This window comes from Caretta caretta, chromosome 15 (genome assembly GCF_965140235.1).
Source record: "Caretta caretta isolate rCarCar2 chromosome 15, rCarCar1.hap1, whole genome shotgun sequence".
Lineage (NCBI taxonomy): Eukaryota > Metazoa > Chordata > Testudines > Cheloniidae > Caretta > Caretta caretta.
The window spans coordinates 5,910,170-5,926,346 of record NC_134220.1 but is presented as its reverse complement, the minus strand read 5'-3'; the positions used below and the strand labels follow the sequence as shown (position 1 = coordinate 5,926,346).

The following is a 16,177-nucleotide window of genomic DNA, read 5'->3' as shown; positions in this document are numbered from 1 at the left end:
GAAAACTTTACTGCTGTCTGAAGCAAATAAAATCTCCCTCCCTCCCCCTTTAAGGTGGAGTACTCTGTTAACCTCTCCAACCCCGCCCCCCAGAATCGGCTCTATAGGCTGATCGCTGTTGGCATTGATCCATTTTTAATCTTACTTTTCTATTAAATGTAAAAGGGAAGGGAGTTGTGACAGCTGGGGTGAGGGGTCATCTGCCTGAAACACTGGGGATCGGGGGTAGTGAATGTGCAGTGGTAGGAGCCAGGAGGGTCTCCTGGTTCAGGTAACAGAGCTGTGCCCAGTGGAACCACTTCAAGCCTTGTCTCTGTCCCAGATTTCCTTTAACTAGCCCTAGTCTGTCTGTCCTTCGGCTGTAAACCGCTTGGTGCAGGGCCAAGGACTGTCCTTCGTGGTTGGAAAGTGCCTCGTTCATCACAAGCATTGCGGCCAATGCCTGATTCCCAGCCAGGGTTGCCCAAAGGGTCAGTAATGGAGCGCAGCTCGAGGTCTGACTGGACACAGATCAGCGGCCGCCTTTGTCTCTGTGTCCCAGCTCCCCATCTGTGACCCGGGGGTACTCGCCCTCCTGGGGAGCTGGAAAAAGGAGCCTGCGTGGGAGGCTCCGATACCACGGTGACGGGCACGCAGAAAAGGTCGCGAGGGAAGAGACGCCGCCCTGGTCGGTGCGGTCCCCGGGGCCGCCGCAGAAGCAGCCCTGGACTGAGCGCAAGCCGAGCCTGCGGAGCGATGCCCGGGCACAGCGTGATCCGGGCCCGGCGGCGGGGCGGGGCGAGCGCGGCGCGAAGGTAAATAAGGCGGGGACCAGCTGGTTCCTCCGCGGCGAGGCGGCGAGTGACGGCAGCGCCCCCCGCCCAGGGGTGGGCACGGCTGCCCTGGCCACCGCCCGCCCCCACCTACGCCGAGCAGCGGCGCTTTGCTCGCTCCTGCCGCGCCGGGCAGAGGGGAGCGGAGGGCGATCCCCGCGGCCCGCACACCGAGCGCGGAGGCCACGCACGGCCAGAGCCGCACGATCCTCTCTGCAGCCCAGCGCCGGGGCAGGTGAGCGCGGTCCGACCCCCTGGCACCGCGGCACCTGTGCTGCCCAGGGCCGGGCCCATCCCCGTGGGGTCGCGGCGGGCGGGAGGGGGAAGGTGCCCCCCGCCAGCCCCACTGCTTGGGGCTGGGCGCACAGGACCGATCCCCGCCCTTGCACCCCATCCCCCTTGGCACCGTGCGCTAGCGCAGACCTGCTGGAGGCGGAGGCTCTGACGTCTGTCCGTTTGCTCCCCCGGCTCAGTCGTGCCAGCCTGGGTCTGGGAGAACTGCTTCTACCCCGAGCCAGACAGGTGGCAGCAGGTGCTGATCTCCCAGCTTCCTCCCTGCATCCCCCAGATGGCCAGGCTGGGAGGGGAAGGGGGAGCCAGTCCTCTTGGGGGCAGGGACTGCCTGTGCTCCCACAGTACCTGTATCTGAGCACAAAAATCTCTGCCCAGCTTGCCTGTCTGCCTGGGCCCCAGCTGGGAGCAGGAGGGGCTGGCTTGTTTGCTGTCTGGGCTTTGCCCTGGTGCTGGGAGGAGGATGCATCCTTTCCCCTGAAAATTGGAGTTCCCAGAGGATTTGGAGTTAGTGGTCAAGCTCCATTGGTGGTCCCTTGGGATAGAGGGAGCTGGCCACCCCTGAAAGATGCAGGAAAGGGGAGGAAAAAACCCATTCCCCCTCCCCCAGAGGGCACTGCAGCCAGTGAGGGCAGAGTAAGTGGGGCCTCAGGCCTGGGGTGGGGGTTGATTGGGGCAGATGAAAGCAAACTGGAGGATGGTGTTACTGGTGGGCTGGAGAAAGCAGGGCAGTGAGTAATGGCGGGGGGGGGGGGAGAGAAGCTGAGGCCTGAGGAACAGGAGGCTGGAATTAAGGGACCAATAGCTGGAGCCAGTGGGTATATGAGGGGTGGGGCCTGGGTGAGCTATCGCCCCGGTTGAACAAGTGGCTTTAGGGTAAAAGCAGTTGGGAAGCTCGGAGCAGCTTGGATCAATGGGTGGAGAGGAGCCAGGGTCAGGAAGCTACCAGGTTCAGGGCTTCTGGGAGGAGCTGGGGTAGCTCTGAGAGCAGGGGGAGGGGATAGTTAGGCTGGGGGAGCAGGGAGGGTTGTTGGGAGTAGTGGGTGGAGCTTAGGGTTGTGTGGGAACTGAGACCCCTGTGGGGCAGAGAGCTTGGGATGGGTGGTTTGGTCCTGGGAGGTTAGGGAGGCTTCAGGGAGCTAGGAGCTTGACAGTCAAGTGGGACAGCCTGGCCCCGAATAGAGGGAGAAGCTGGTCTCGGAAGCATGGGAAGAAGGTGTGACACGATTCCCCAAGTGGGTGGTCTGCAGCGCCGTTACTGGGGCTGTCTGGTTCGAAATGCAGGCACCACTTCTGACTGACCTGAAAGAACTGGCTCTGTTAGCCAAAGCTCTAGCAGGCTCATCAACCTCTGGATGTGGGCCAGCCACACTACTAGAGAGGGACAGAGCCACCTGGAGTAGGTGTGGGTTGCACACCAGAGGAGGGAACGCTGCAGGAGCTGGGACAGTGAGGGTCTGTTTATACTGCAATCACAGGGTATGACTGCAGTATAGACATACCTTGAGTCGGGGCCTGCTCTCACCACCTCAGCAGTATGGTGGAGAAAGGGGCAGCCCTGTCCCCAAGGCCCGGCCAGTGACGATCATCTCATAGGGAGCATGGCACAGGGCCCCTCACTGCCTGACTGTACTTGTTTAGGGTTATACAGTTATACAGTGAGTACAAGGAGCCCACGCACTCCTGACACTCTGGAAATGTGTGATAAAAGTGGACTAGTCCAGTAGCCACCATTGACCAGTAATTCACATCAGTAGCCCAGCAGCTGGGAATGACCTGAGATCTTTGTGACCTGCAGTTTCAAGCAGCTTGGGAACAATGGTCTTTGCAGTATGCCCAGAAGGTCGATAGACTAGGGCTCTTTGCTGTGCTAGCCAATGCCCTGATTCTGGGCCATGTGCTAAGCCCTTTACATAGTGTGCTTAGCATAAAAGGGGATGGAGCCCAAGCACAGGGATTCCCCTAGTGAAGGGGGGAGGACAGCTGATGTTAAAGGGGGGCTGCTCATTGCCCCAAGGTTAGGGGCATGCTGGGAGAGGAGTGTTGGTGGAGGAGGGAAGAGAAGGAGGGAATTGCCAGAACACTGCGCTCTGGCTGTCCTGGTTTGCTGGATGGCTCCATAGGCAGGAACCATAAGTAGGGCAGCCCCTGGAATGCTCTGGTTTACACACGAAGGCACAAAAGCAGCACCTGGTCACCTTTGTTCTCCTCCCCTCCCTGCCAATTCCAAGCCACATCTGAGGCGGCAGCCACACTTTAAGAGCTTACTGTGCTCACGTTGGGGGGGGGACCCAGTAATTTCCATCCAAGAATACTGAAAGAGCCGGCACATGAAATTTAAATCCAGTAGCAAGGATGTTAATAAAACTATCAAACTGAGGGTGGTACCATGTGACTGGCAAATCACTAATGTAATACTTAAGAAAGGGGGGCAGGGGCGTGATCTGGGCAATGATAGACCTGTCAGGGTCTGTCTACACAGCAAAGAAAAACCTGCAGCTGGCCCATGCCAGCCGACTCGGGCTTGTGGAGCTTGGGCTGCTTCATTGAACTGTAGACTTCCAGGCTCGGGCTGGAGCCTGAGCTCTGGTCCCACCTTTCAGGGTCCCAGAACTCTGGCTTCAGCTTGAGCCTGGAATGCAATGGAACCACCCCGCAGCCTGAGCCCCATGAGCCTGAGTTGGCAGGCACGGGCCAGCCGCAGGTGTCTAGTTGCTGTGGAGAAATACCCTTAGTCTGACCTCAATAGTATATAAGGCTTTAAATATATGGAAGTAAATGGAAAAAGGGACACAATCAAGGGGGATTAGCTCAGTGGTTTGAGCATTGGCCTGCTAAACCCAGGACTGTGAGTTCAATCCTTGAGGGGGCCATTTAGGGATCTGGGGCAAAAATTGGGGATTGGTCCTGCTTTGAGCAGGGGGTTGGACTAGATGACCTCCTGAGGTCCCTTCCTACCCTGAGATTCTATGAATGCAGCATGGGTTTACCAAAGGAAGACAATGCCAAGCTAACCCAATGTCTTTCTTTGATCATTGATATTTTAGGTGAGGGAAATGCCATAGATCTAATATCAGTAAAGCATTTGATACGTTACTGTGTTATTAGTGAAGCAGGAGAAGATGGGAGTTTGTACAAGAATTGTAAGGTGGTAACTAGCTAAAGGAGAAAAGACAACAAGTTGTGCTGAAAAGTGAATGATGGGCTGGTGGAAGGCTACTCAAGGATCAGTCTTGGGGCCAATCTTGAATATTTTTATTAAGGACCTTGGCACAAGAAGTAGGATGAGAACTAATGAAATTTGCTGATGACACAAAGTTGAGGGTTACCATCAGTACAGAGGGGGGTCAGACTAGTACACAAGAAGAACTGAATGACCTAGAGGACTGGGGTAAGAGAAATGAGATGAAATTTAATAGTACAAAGTTCCAGCTCATGCAGCTAGGGACTAATAACAAGAATTTCTGCTACAAGCTGGAGGCTCATCAGTTGGACGTGACCAAGAAGGAAAGAGACTTGTGTATGTGGGTTAATTGTAGGATGACTGTGAGCCACCAATGTGACGTGGCTGTGAAAAAGCAAATGTGATCCTCGGGTGGATCAGGCAAGGCATTTCCTGTAAAGATATTGAAGTATTAATGCCATTGTACAAGACACTGGTAAGACCTCCCCTGGAATACTGTGTACGCTTCTGGTTACCCATGTTAAAACCAAAAACCCCCACACCAGCTGGAACAGATGCAGAGAAGGGATACTAGGTTAATCAGGGGAATGGAGAGCCTGTCTTAGTAGAGGAAATTAAGAGCTTGGCTTTTTTAGCCTTGCAAAAAGAAGGCTGAGAGGGATCTGTGCACTTTATAATTACATCGGGGAGGAAGGGGAGTGGAAGTGGGTAAATTTTATGGCGGGTGAAGAGCTATTTAAACTAAAGCACAATGTTGGCAGAAGAACAAATGGGGATAAACTGTCTATGAACAAATTTAGGCCTGAGATTAGAAGAAGCTTTCCAGCCATCAGAAGATTGAGGAAAAACAGCTTCCCAATAGGAGCTATGTGGGCAAAAAACATAACTAGTTTTAAGATAGAGCTTGACAAATTTATGAGTGAGATGGTATGATGGGGTTACTTGTGGTATTGGGGGCAGGACTCAGCAGCCATGGTAGTCTCTTCCAGTTCATGTCTTATGTTCCTAAAATCCTGTGCTTCAGGACTTCAGCTGGTCACTTGTAGAGGCCAGAAAGGAATGGCCCCCAATGTATTCTGGTGTTTGGGGTGAGACGGATCCTTCCTCTGAAGCATCAGAGATGGCCACGGCTGGAGTTGGGACCTAGATGGGATGGGTCAGTGCTCTCAGGTGGTTCTGCAAATTCTCTCTCAGGACTTGGCTATTGAGTCTTGCTCACATGCTCAGGGTCTAATTGATCACCATATTTGGGATTGGGGAGGAATTTCCCCCAGGTCAGACTAGCTCTCTCTCTCTAAGTGGTCTTGGTGCCACTTGATGGGACAGAAACCACACCCAGGAGGTGTGTGGGTTACACACGTAAAAGTGCTCCTCCCCTAGTACCATGCTAGCCAGAAAATACCTTGGGGGATTTTCATCTTTCTCAGCAGCATCAGGTGTGGGTCAGTTGCTAGAGTGATCTCAGCATGTCTCACTAAATTGATTCCCTGCCATTGCCTCGGGCACTGGTTCACCCTGGGTCCCTCCTCTTCTCTGCCTGTGGCACAGAATAGTCTAGTCTCCTGGGGTCTGAAATATGTTGGTCTAATTCTGGTTGTTGGGTTTGTTGTGGGGGTGGCTGGAGGGGTTGGTGGCCTGTGCTATACAGAAGGTCAGACATGATGATCTGGAGGTCCATTCTAACCTTAAACCTGTGACTCTGTCTACCTGGAATGTTGATACATTTTCTGCTTAAACACAGGGGGGCCTAATTCATCCCTTATCTGTTCTCCCTGCACCCAGCCACCATCTGTAGATTGTCTTCTCCTTTCCTGAATTGTGCTTTGCCCAGGAAGATCTCTGAGATATCCTTGTGTAATGCCAACAGACCCCTGTCATAGGTGGGTGGGATCGAACTGGGGTCTCTGGAGCTTAGTGCACAAGCCTCTACTGCGTGAGCTAAAAGCCATGTGGCTGTTAGTTAAGGCTGTAGAGCAGACTCATTAATCTCTCTCTCTAAGTGGTCTTGGTGCCACTTGATGGGACAGAAACCACACCCAGGAGGTGTGTGGGTTACACACGTAAGAGTGCTCCTCCCCTAGTACCATGCTAGCCAGAGGCCCTCAGCATCTGTTCGGGAGCCGATCCTGCTCGTTGCTGTAAACCATCAATTCCAAGGCAGGTTGTTTTACTCAGCTGCAGTTTAAAAAATGGAGGAACAAACATACACTAAACATTCAGCACGAGAGAACAGATTTTTTTACAACGTAGTTTTATACATTTTTTTTTTTAAAAAGCCACAATAACATTTCTGTTTGTTCATTTTGGACCATACTTGGATCACCAGCAGAGTTGGAACCTTTAGATGCACAGCACAGACCTCTGAGCATTAGCAGACTGTTCGCTTGTGGGGGACCATCCACTAAAGGGGGATGAGGCAGCCACTTTGCCAGTGGGTTTCATAGCTGTTGGCTAACAGCAGAGGAATGTGGAGATGCAGGAATACTGGGTTCAGTTACAGGTTCTGGAGGGGAGTGTCCTCTTATGATTGAGGACCCTTCTGCCCCATCCCCCTCTGCTCCTACTCCAGCCTCTGCCCCTCTTTTCCCCCCTCTGCTCCTCCACCCTTTTTATTTGAGCCAGACTGCTGCCTTGTCCTGAGCCTGTCCCCACAGCAGCCCCCAGCAGCTGGGAGGAGGAATTAGAGGGAAAGTCCTGCGGAGCCCCCACTGTCCTGGGGTGGAGCGTGCTCTGTGGGGACAGAATACCATCAGTCTGGTCAGCATGTACATGCACCGGGATGGAATGGTACATGCACTGTGCAGTTGGATTCAGATAATAATGCTGCCAGTCTCTACTGAGTGTTGATGTGTGAACCAAAATCTTAAAGGCTTAAAATGTGACCAAACTTGGGCAGGTTTTCAATGAGACAGAAAAGGCACATCCAAGACTATAGGGTAACCTCCCTGCCAAATGTCAGGCCCTGCTTCAGAGCCTGGAGGGGCTAGAGTTTCACAGTGAAATGGTTGTAGGGGGTTTTGTGCACATAGGCAAAACAATGTATTTTTTCCTCTTAACCTTGTTCTCAGAAACAGCTGAACAGGTTCTAATAACATCTAAAAAGAGTCAGGCTGAGGTAGACACCCAGCATTGGGAATTTCAGCCCAAACCCTTAATGTTTGGCAAAGTTATATGCAACTGAAAACACGTCTTATCACTGAAAGTGTCCGTCAGCCTTCCCTAGAGGTGACGCTACCAGCTCTGCCTAAAATACCCATTTCAAAGAAGTCATTGGCTCCCATGTAAATGGTTTGTGGATGCACATATGGAATCAATTCTGTGGCCTGTTAACAAAGGACAGGTGCACTCCTGGGTGAGCAGGAATCCTCCTGGAAAGGGACTTTTTGATGGAACACCAATACATACTTAATAAAAAATTGCTTCTTCCCTACTTCTCTTGGATTCCCTGGCTGCACTGTACAGCCATAACACACAGCTCCCCATAACCAGTGTGGTTCCTGGAGGAACAGCCAAGGCAGGCCTGACGCTGGGATTGTAAGGGCTCGGCTGGAAACCGAAACCTTTCTGAGCCCTTGCCACTTGCCTGCCCCCTGCTGGTAATCGTTGGGAGTTTGGAGAGAAGTATCCTTGGTCATGTGATGCTGGGTGTTACACAATTGAGAGCCTGGCTAGTGCTTGCTGGACCTGAGTTAGTTAAAGTGTGGCCGTGGGGAGCGGGGAGGGAGAGGGGCTGGCTCGTGTTTGGGTCACGTGTGTGCAGGGGGAAAGGGGCTGGTTCATGCTTTCTTTAATTCTTGCTAGGTCTTTGATGTGGAGACTTCTGTGCAACACGCTGCTCTGACCCTCCCCATCCTTCCGCTGTCCCTGCTGCGGGCAGGGCTGTCTGTCTGAGATGGCGGGCCGGCTGCCTCGCTCTGTGGACCTAACCCGCTTCTGCCAGAAACTCAACCGGGTGAAAACTCTGGAGGATGACATGATGGAGACAACCTTCAACAGATGCCTCTCCACCATTGACCTGATACTGCTGGGCATAGGGGGCATGGTTGGCTCTGGCCTGTATGTCCTTACGGGAACAGTAGCCAAGGAGATCTCTGGCCCTGCTGTCATTGTCTCTTTCATCATTGCTGGCTTTGCCTCTCTGCTGGCTGCTCTCTGTTATGCCGAGTTCGGTGCCCGGGTGCCTAAGACAGGCTCCGCATACATGTTCACCTACGTCTCCATGGGTGAGATCTGGGCCTTCCTGATTGGCTGGAATTTGCTCCTGGAGTACATGATCGGGGGCGCTGCAGTGGCAAGGGCATGGAGTGGCTACCTGGATTCCATATTTAGTCATAAAATAAAAAATTTCACCGAAACCCACATTGGCACATGGCAGGTGCCGTTCCTGGCACATTACCCAGATTTCCTGGCAGCAGGCATCCTGCTGATAGCCACAGTATTCATCTCCTTTGGGGCCAAAGTGTCCTCCTGGCTTAACCATGTGTTCTCTGCCATCAGCTTGGGTGTGATCCTCTTCATCCTCATTATGGGATTCATTCTTGCAGAGCCCAAGAACTGGAGTGCCCAGGAAGGCGGCTTTGCTCCGTATGGACTGTCGGGCATCATGGCAGGCACGGCCACCTGCTTCTATGCCTTTGTAGGCTTTGATGTCATAGCAGCCTCCAGTGAAGAAGCCAGAAATCCTCAGAAGGCTGTTCCCAGAGCAATAGCCATCTCCCTGGGCCTGGCCACAGGGGCCTATATACTGGTGTCTGTGGTGCTGACACTAATAGTGCCCTGGCACACTCTGGATCCTGACGCTTCCCTGGCAGATGCGTTTTACAGAAGGGGTTACTCGTGGGCAGGGTTTATAGTCGCTGTTGGTTCCATTTGTGGTAAGTATGGACAGGCTGAAACCTCATGTCCAGACTCCCAGTGCCCCAGTCCCTGGGCTAGTAGCTAGGCCTGTGTCCTCTGGCAGGGTACGTGAAAGAAATAACATCTCCAGTTATGCACTGCATGTTTCCAGGGCCTGAGTCATAGCCTCAAGGCTACTGGTTTGTGCTCAGAGCCCTGTATTCCATTTCCAGGTTTGCCACTGACTCTGTGTGACCTCGGACAAGTCACTTAACTGCACTGTGCAATGTTGTGTAATAGTAAATGCTGTGTGCTAACTCCACCTCCTTGGAGGTTGCCTCCCCTGGGAGTTGCTCCCATTGTCTGGGGTTGCCTGTTGATCTGTCCTGGGACTGAGGGAATGAAGCAGCGTCCTGGATAGAGTTCCTACTCCCAGGCAATCTTTCCTGATGGCAAAGTATTCTCTGGGGCTCCAGGGTCCTGGATCTAAAACCGCTGAGGAGCAATGGCCTCCACTGGAGTGAGCAGATGAGCCTGATCATGACCTCCTCATGGGAGAGATCCCTGCACTCCTTGGCAGGTGCACATGAGCTCAGGAACTGCACTGCTGCTGTGTCCCTGAGCCAACTCTGGTCCCCAGGGTGGCGTGGGCAGGTTTGGGTGTGTGGCTCTGACTCTGACCCCGTGGCCTCTCTCTTTCTTTATCCTTCCTCCCCCCAGCGATGAACACGGTTCTGCTGAGCAACCTCTTCTCCCTCCCCAGAATTGTTTACGCCATGGCGGAGGACGGGCTCTTTTTCCAGGTGTTCTCCAGAGTGCACCCCCGCACGCAGGTGCCCGTGATCGGGATTGTGGTGTTTGGGGTGCTCATGGCTCTGATGGCCCTCATCTTCGACCTGGAGGCCCTGGTGCAGTTCCTGTCCATTGGCACTCTGCTGGCTTACACCTTCGTGGCAGCCAGCATTGTTGTGCTGCGCTTTCAGCAGGAGAAATCGGCAGCTCCCCCTCAGCCTGCCAGGAGCCAGCCCAGTCCTGGGCCCAACGAAGGGGCTGGCCCCAGCGAGCTAAAGGAATATGAATCCTTTTCAGACAAGCTGCAGCTGGTGGGCACGTACAAAGCCAAAGTGCACCGGCAGCCAGGGAAGCTGAAGGCAGCTTTCGAGCCCTACCTGGAGTTCCTCACTGACTTCCATCCTGGGGAGGTGGTCACCATTGCCGTGGTTACCTTGATGGTGTCTGCCATATGCCTGTGCTCCATCTTGGTATTTGGCAACACCCATCTTCATCTACCCACCTGGAGCTACTCCCTGCTGCTGCTGCTCTTCAGCCTGGGATTTCTGCTCAGCGTGCTTCTCATTTGGGTCCATGAGCAACAGCAGAGCACCCAAACCTTTCAGGTAGCCATCTGCCCATTTCATTCTCATTGCTTGCTGTGGCCTGGGGGAGGTTGGAGTGGCCCATGCACAATAATGTCTGCAGTAGAGAGGAAGCCTGGGCTTGTGGCTAAAGTGCAGGCTTTTCTTTTATTGGATCAACTTCTGTTGGTGAGAGAGACAAGTTTTTGATTTACACAGAGCTCTTCTACATCTGACACCTTCATCTTCATCTCTGAATGTCCAAAATTAAGCATAATTAATATTAATTAGTTACAGTTAACTCAAGTGATTAACTCAAAACAAATTAACTCGATTTAAAAAATTAATCACAATTAATCACAGTTTTAATTACTCCGGTAAACAGTAATAGAATGCCAATTTAAATTTTTTGATGCTGATCTACATTTTTCAAATATATGGATTTCAATTATAACACAGCACATGAAGTGTACAGTGCTCAATTTATATTTTTATTAAATACTTGCATTGTAAAAAAAGATAAACAAAAGATAGTACTTTTATGAAGTGAATTGAAAAATACTGTAGTATAATCTCTTTATCTTGAAAGTACAACTTACAAACATAGAATTTTTTAAAATAACTGCACTAAAAAATAAAACAATGTAAAACTTTAGTGTCTACAAGTCTACTCAGTCCTCCTACTTGTTCAGCCAATCGCTCAGAGAAATGAGATACAAGAGATAATGCTGCATGATTCTTATTTACAATGTCACCTGAAAGTAAGAACAGGCATTCATGTGGCACTGTTGTAGCCAGGGTTGGAAGGTATTTATGTGCCAGATTAGCTAAACCTTCATATGCCCCTTAGTGCAATCTACAAGTTGAAGCAAGATCGTTTGTTTATCTCTTTCCAGTGCAAATATTTGTAATAAAAAATAACATAGTGAGCACTGTACACTTTGTATTCTGTGTAATTGAAATCAATATATTTGAAAATGTAGAAAAACGTCCAAAATGTTTATAATAAACTTAAATTGGTATTCTATTAACAGTGCAATTAAAACTGCAATTGCAATTAGTATTTTTAATAGTTTGACAGCCCTAATATTAACTATTTGCATCAATCCTTTCTCAGTTATTTCCTAACAACTCCTATGCAGCAGTGTGGTCTACCTACCTACCTAGTGCCTGGTAACCTAAAGACCAAACACACCCTGAACTCCCTTCTTCAGAAATCTTGCCCTGTCCCTTTCATGGTCTCCTGCTTACCTTCTGTGAATAAGAGTGCAAAACTATGACCTAAAGTTATATTCCTCTAGGCCTATACTATCATAACTAAAACCCAGCCTTTAGTGTAACTACTTCTATTAGGCCTCCTACAACAAATCCTTAATCTAGCAAACCTGGTAACCCAATTACTTATAAAGAAAAGGAGTGCTAGTGGCACCTTAAAGACTAACCAATTTATTTGCGCATAAGCTTTCGTGAGCTACAGCTGTAGCTTATGCTCAGATAAATTGGTTAGTCTCTAAGGTGCCACAAGTCCTCCTTTTCTTTTTGCAAATACAGACTAACACAGCTGCTACTCTGAAACCAATTACTTATGTTCACCTGCTTGCCCCCCATGTCTGTTTCAACCTAATAAGCAAAACATCAAGGTCAATCATATACCCCGAGTATAATGATATAGGGGAAAGGGAAAGCAAGGGAAAGGTCATAGGTCAACAACATTTAAAGAATTTTTCTCAGCAGTTGTCTACACTTCAGTGTCCTTTGAATGTGTGAGCTCAGCCTTAGTTGTGACTGTCGTAGGTGTGGTCTCTTCTGGTCACTGGTTGCTCTTTTCCTTGCAGATACCACTTGTGCCACTCACTCCTGCACTGAGCATTCTCCTGAACATCTATCTCATGCTGAAGCTGAGCTACATGACATGGCTTCGATTCTCCATCTGGTTGATCCTAGGTGAGTTCAGGAGGTGGCTAATCAGTGATGTTAACTCTCCTGAAAAGCAGGCCCATTCTAAGCTGAGGAGCTGGTTGACATCCATGGTGATGCTAGGCTAGGGAGTTGTAGGCCAAGTGTTTGATAAAATGCATCTTGCTATCAGTGGGAAAATGAATTAAAATTGTCTTGGGTTAAAAAACTAAAAATCAGTGAAATGGCCCTGGCTGGTCTGGGGAAGTAAGAAGGGAAATCAGGCCAGTGACCTGTTGGGGCTTGAGTTTTTAACTCACCAGCAGGTTGTGTGGATACTACACTGGTCAGGGCCATTATAAAGAGAAGGGAAGTGATACTGTCACATGGTCTGAAACTGGTGGAAGGACCATAGACAATGGGCCATGGCAAATGCCAGTTGGTTGAGTAGGTGGGCAGGGGCTGGTGGGGCCCTGCAGCATTGGCATTGGGCCTGCTTTCATTCTCCCTTTCTTTCCTAGTCAGTCTCCATCGCACACATCGGGGGTCTCTCCCTCCCGCCTTGGCTGAGCCAGACACTGCTTAGTTATGCTCCTCTCCTCCAAGATCTTTTGCCTTGCTGCTAAAGCAAACTCTCTCTCTCTCTGCTGCAACAGGCCTCCTGGTGTACTTTGGTTACGGCATCTGGCACAGCAAAGAGAACCTGCGTGAGCTCACGTCCTGCAACGTGAGTGCCCGCTACGTGGTGTTCCCTAGCAGCAGCCTGGAGGAGACGGTGCAGGCGGTTCAGCCCAACCCCCAGCCCTCGACGGGGCTGTCGGACATGGTGACTGAGGAAGCCAAGCGATGATGCGTCTATGGCATAGCAGCCTCCCTGAGTGAAAAAGGACACCCCCCCACCCCCACTTTTCTCTGCAGAAAGAGCTGCCAGGGCTGGGTCTTCCCTGAGCAAACTCTGGTGTTTGGAGACAGGATGGTGATATGCACACTTCCCCATCGGCACTCACAGCAAAATCACCAGGGAGATGATGGCTGCCTCCTCTCCCATACCCTGGCACATGGGGATCTGGCTTTTCTCTACCTACTTCTAGCTCTTAGTAATGTGTAAGCCGCGTCTTCCCCAACGGCTCTGCCCAAATCTCCTCCCAAACCCAGAACAACCCTCATAGCAACAGAGGGGTCACATTTCTTTTCTACAGTTCCACCATTCTGTGCCCTGCCTGTCCTGAAATGTTGCGGGGCAGCAGTGCCAATGTGGCCATTCCTACCAGAGCCCACCGTGGTCCATGGTGTATGATGAAGGGTCTCTGGTAAACAGGCAAGAGTTGACACACAGGTGCGTGTAGGCCTGGGAGTCAGGGCTTTATCCTGGCTCTCACAGGGACTCCTGGCCTCGGCTGAGTCCCTTCTCCCTGCACCTCATCAGCATGCGAGTGATGCTTATACTGAGCAGCTGGTGGGCTTAATTAGATGATGTGTGTAAAGCACTTGGAATGTGCAAAGCTCTAGAAGTGCAAAGTATTAGGGCATTTCTGCACTAGCTTTCCTGGGCTTCTTGGCACAGACCATTGGGTGCTGATCAGGCACCTGCTGGCATTCCCTGCCCTGGTCCAGGTCCAGTGCAAGTACCTAGTTTGGTGGGATCACACCCAGGGCACATTCATGTGGTTCCATTATTCTAAAAGGCACAGAAATGAGCATGGGGCAGCCCAGGCCTTCGTACTGAGTGGGGATGGCAAAGGTGAGGCCAGGGCAAGGCGCTATGGTTGTAAATCCATGGCCTCACAGGGGCAAGTGCAGAGGGAGCAGAGATTCCCCATACCCTTTGTTAGCTGTTCCCAGGCGAATGGTTTCTAGACAATCAATCACTTTACTAGTGCAGTGGAATAGTGCATTACCCTCGCTGTGCCCTTGCTCACTCATCCCAAGCAGCTGGGCTGCCTGCGCATCAGCCTGACTCTCATGTCCCCCCAGCCGCCCACACACGGGTTAGTTTGCAGCGCTCAGCCCTGTATGACACACAGGCCAGCTAGTCCCTGCCCGGCAGCTACCGCACTCTGAAAGTGAGAGGCAGGACCTAGGCATGCTCTGTGTTTCTGAGAACGGCCTGGGACTTGTGTCCTGACTCAGTGCTGAAGTAGCTTGCAGTGGCCTAGGGCCCCATCTGTGAGACAGCTGCTTCTCAACCCCATCCCACCGCTAACACCAGGCCCTGTAAGGGGCTGCTTTGGGCTCCAGCTCCTGTGCCCCTAGCCCCTTGCAGTTTCCTTGGGGCCCTACAGGCTTCTCTCGTGGCATACAGGGATGGGGGCAGGCCCTCACTTCCCCAGTGCCCTGGCAGGCTCCAGCCCTTAGGCTGTCCCTGCTCTATTGCCAGCTTTCATGTAAATTGGGCTGCAGCATCCCCTGCAAAGCCAGCTTTGGGCTCCCCTCTGCAGGGTGTCAGGGTGAGGCCTTGCCCTGCGCATCAGGTCATTGCTGAGGCTCCTTTTCCCACAGTTCTCCTTTGCCCATTGTCTCCTCTTGGCTGCTGTGCTGTGAGCTACTGAGCCCAGCTCTGACATTAGGCCAGTGCCCAGGGCGAGCGTGAAGGTGGCTGTTGTTTACTGTACATATCCCTCACCCTCCGCAGCTGCATACGTGAGTGGTCATGGCAGCTGTCCCCTGCCCCCACAGTGTGAGGTGCAGATAGGGCTTGGGCCAGGTGTAAGCCTCACACTCACCTGCGAGTACGGCATTGTTACTTGGTGAGCTTCGGGCTGAGGCCTAGCTACTCGTATTTATTAGGAGGAAATGTGCAGAGCCAATGCAAGCACCACAGAAAGCACCACAGCCAGGCCCTGCAGCAGAGCATTGGGAGCGGCTTGCACAAGGCAGGAGATGGGGAGCAGGGAAGGGACACTGGGCTTCCGTTCTGACAGGCTGGCTGTTTGTCGGCTGGGGCTGCTCGTGGAGCCCACAGGAGGCAGCTGTGCCGCATGGGCATTGTGAATTTGCTGTGACTGCCAGAGCGGGTGTACTTAGCACACGCTGTTCTGGGTCCTGCCTGCTCCATGCTCTGTTGGTGCCACCTTGCCCTGCACTGGCACTTGTGTTGTGTGAAATGTGCCACACCGGGGGCTGCTGTTGCCAATGGCGTGGTATGTCCCTGCTGTGCTCTGCTCAGTGCCTGTGTAACGGTGTGTAATAAAGGTGCTGACACTCACCCTACATATAAATAATGGTCCTGCAATAGTTCTTTCTGGGCGGGAGTCTGTCCACACTGCTCTGGAGTCACTCTAAATGAAAGTGGAGTCAGCCTGGTGCAAGTCTGAGGCCATCCCTTCTGTGGTCCTGGGGGGCCAGCAAAACCCCTTCTGAGGCACCCCACTGCACCAGCAGGGATTAGGGCATGGCTCTTCTTGTGCTTTGCTCTTCCAAAGCTCCAACAGCTTTGCTGCATCATGCCCAAGTCCTGCAAAGACTGAACCAAGGCAGAAGCTCCAGGACTGGGAGGCTGGCTGCTGTGTGTTGGCCAACTCCATATGGAGATGAGTTTGAGGCTCCCCTTTGAGGAGCAAGTCTACACAGCAGCAGGGGTATAGTATCTTCGCTCCTGTGTCACTAGCCCCAGCCTTTAATAGGCCACAGGGCTGGATTAACACAGACACTACAGATCCATGCCTAGGGCCCCAGCTGCTGGAGTCACGTCAGCACCTTAAAATTTGTCAGTCCCCTGGCTGTAGTTGTTGCATAGAAAAGGTGGAAGACACAAACCCAATGTATCAGTGCACTGACACCTCCTGAGGAGTTAACACCCTGAT

The 16,177-nt window shown here is 51.8% G+C and overlaps 1 protein-coding gene across 1 annotated transcript; it reads left to right on the top strand.

Annotated features, from left to right (window-relative positions):
• The first annotated feature begins 843 nt into the window (after positions 1-843).
• SLC7A4 (solute carrier family 7 member 4) lies at positions 844-15,595 on the top strand. The gene is made up of 5 exons (XM_048820990.2): positions 844-1,047; positions 8,089-9,161; positions 9,844-10,520; positions 12,314-12,422; positions 13,031-15,595. The coding sequence occupies exons 2-5, from the start codon at positions 8,180-8,182 to the stop codon at positions 13,222-13,224; spliced, it is 1,962 nt and encodes a 653-aa protein (XP_048676947.2). The 5' UTR covers positions 844-1,047; positions 8,089-8,179; the 3' UTR covers positions 13,225-15,595.
• The last annotated feature ends 582 nt before the right edge of the window (positions 15,596-16,177 follow it).

Excerpts from the sequence above, each read along its gene's own strand:
- SLC7A4 (XM_048820990.2), top strand. The coding sequence starts at position 8,180 with ATGGCGGGCCGGCTGCCTCGCTCTGTGGACCTAACCCGCTTCTGCCAG. Across the intron at positions 9,162-9,843 it reads CGCTGTTGGTTCCATTTGTG|CGATGAACACGGTTCTGCTG; the intron begins GTAAGTATGGAC and ends TCCTCCCCCCAG. Across the intron at positions 12,423-13,030 it reads CTCCATCTGGTTGATCCTAG|GCCTCCTGGTGTACTTTGGT; the intron begins GTGAGTTCAGGA and ends CTGCTGCAACAG.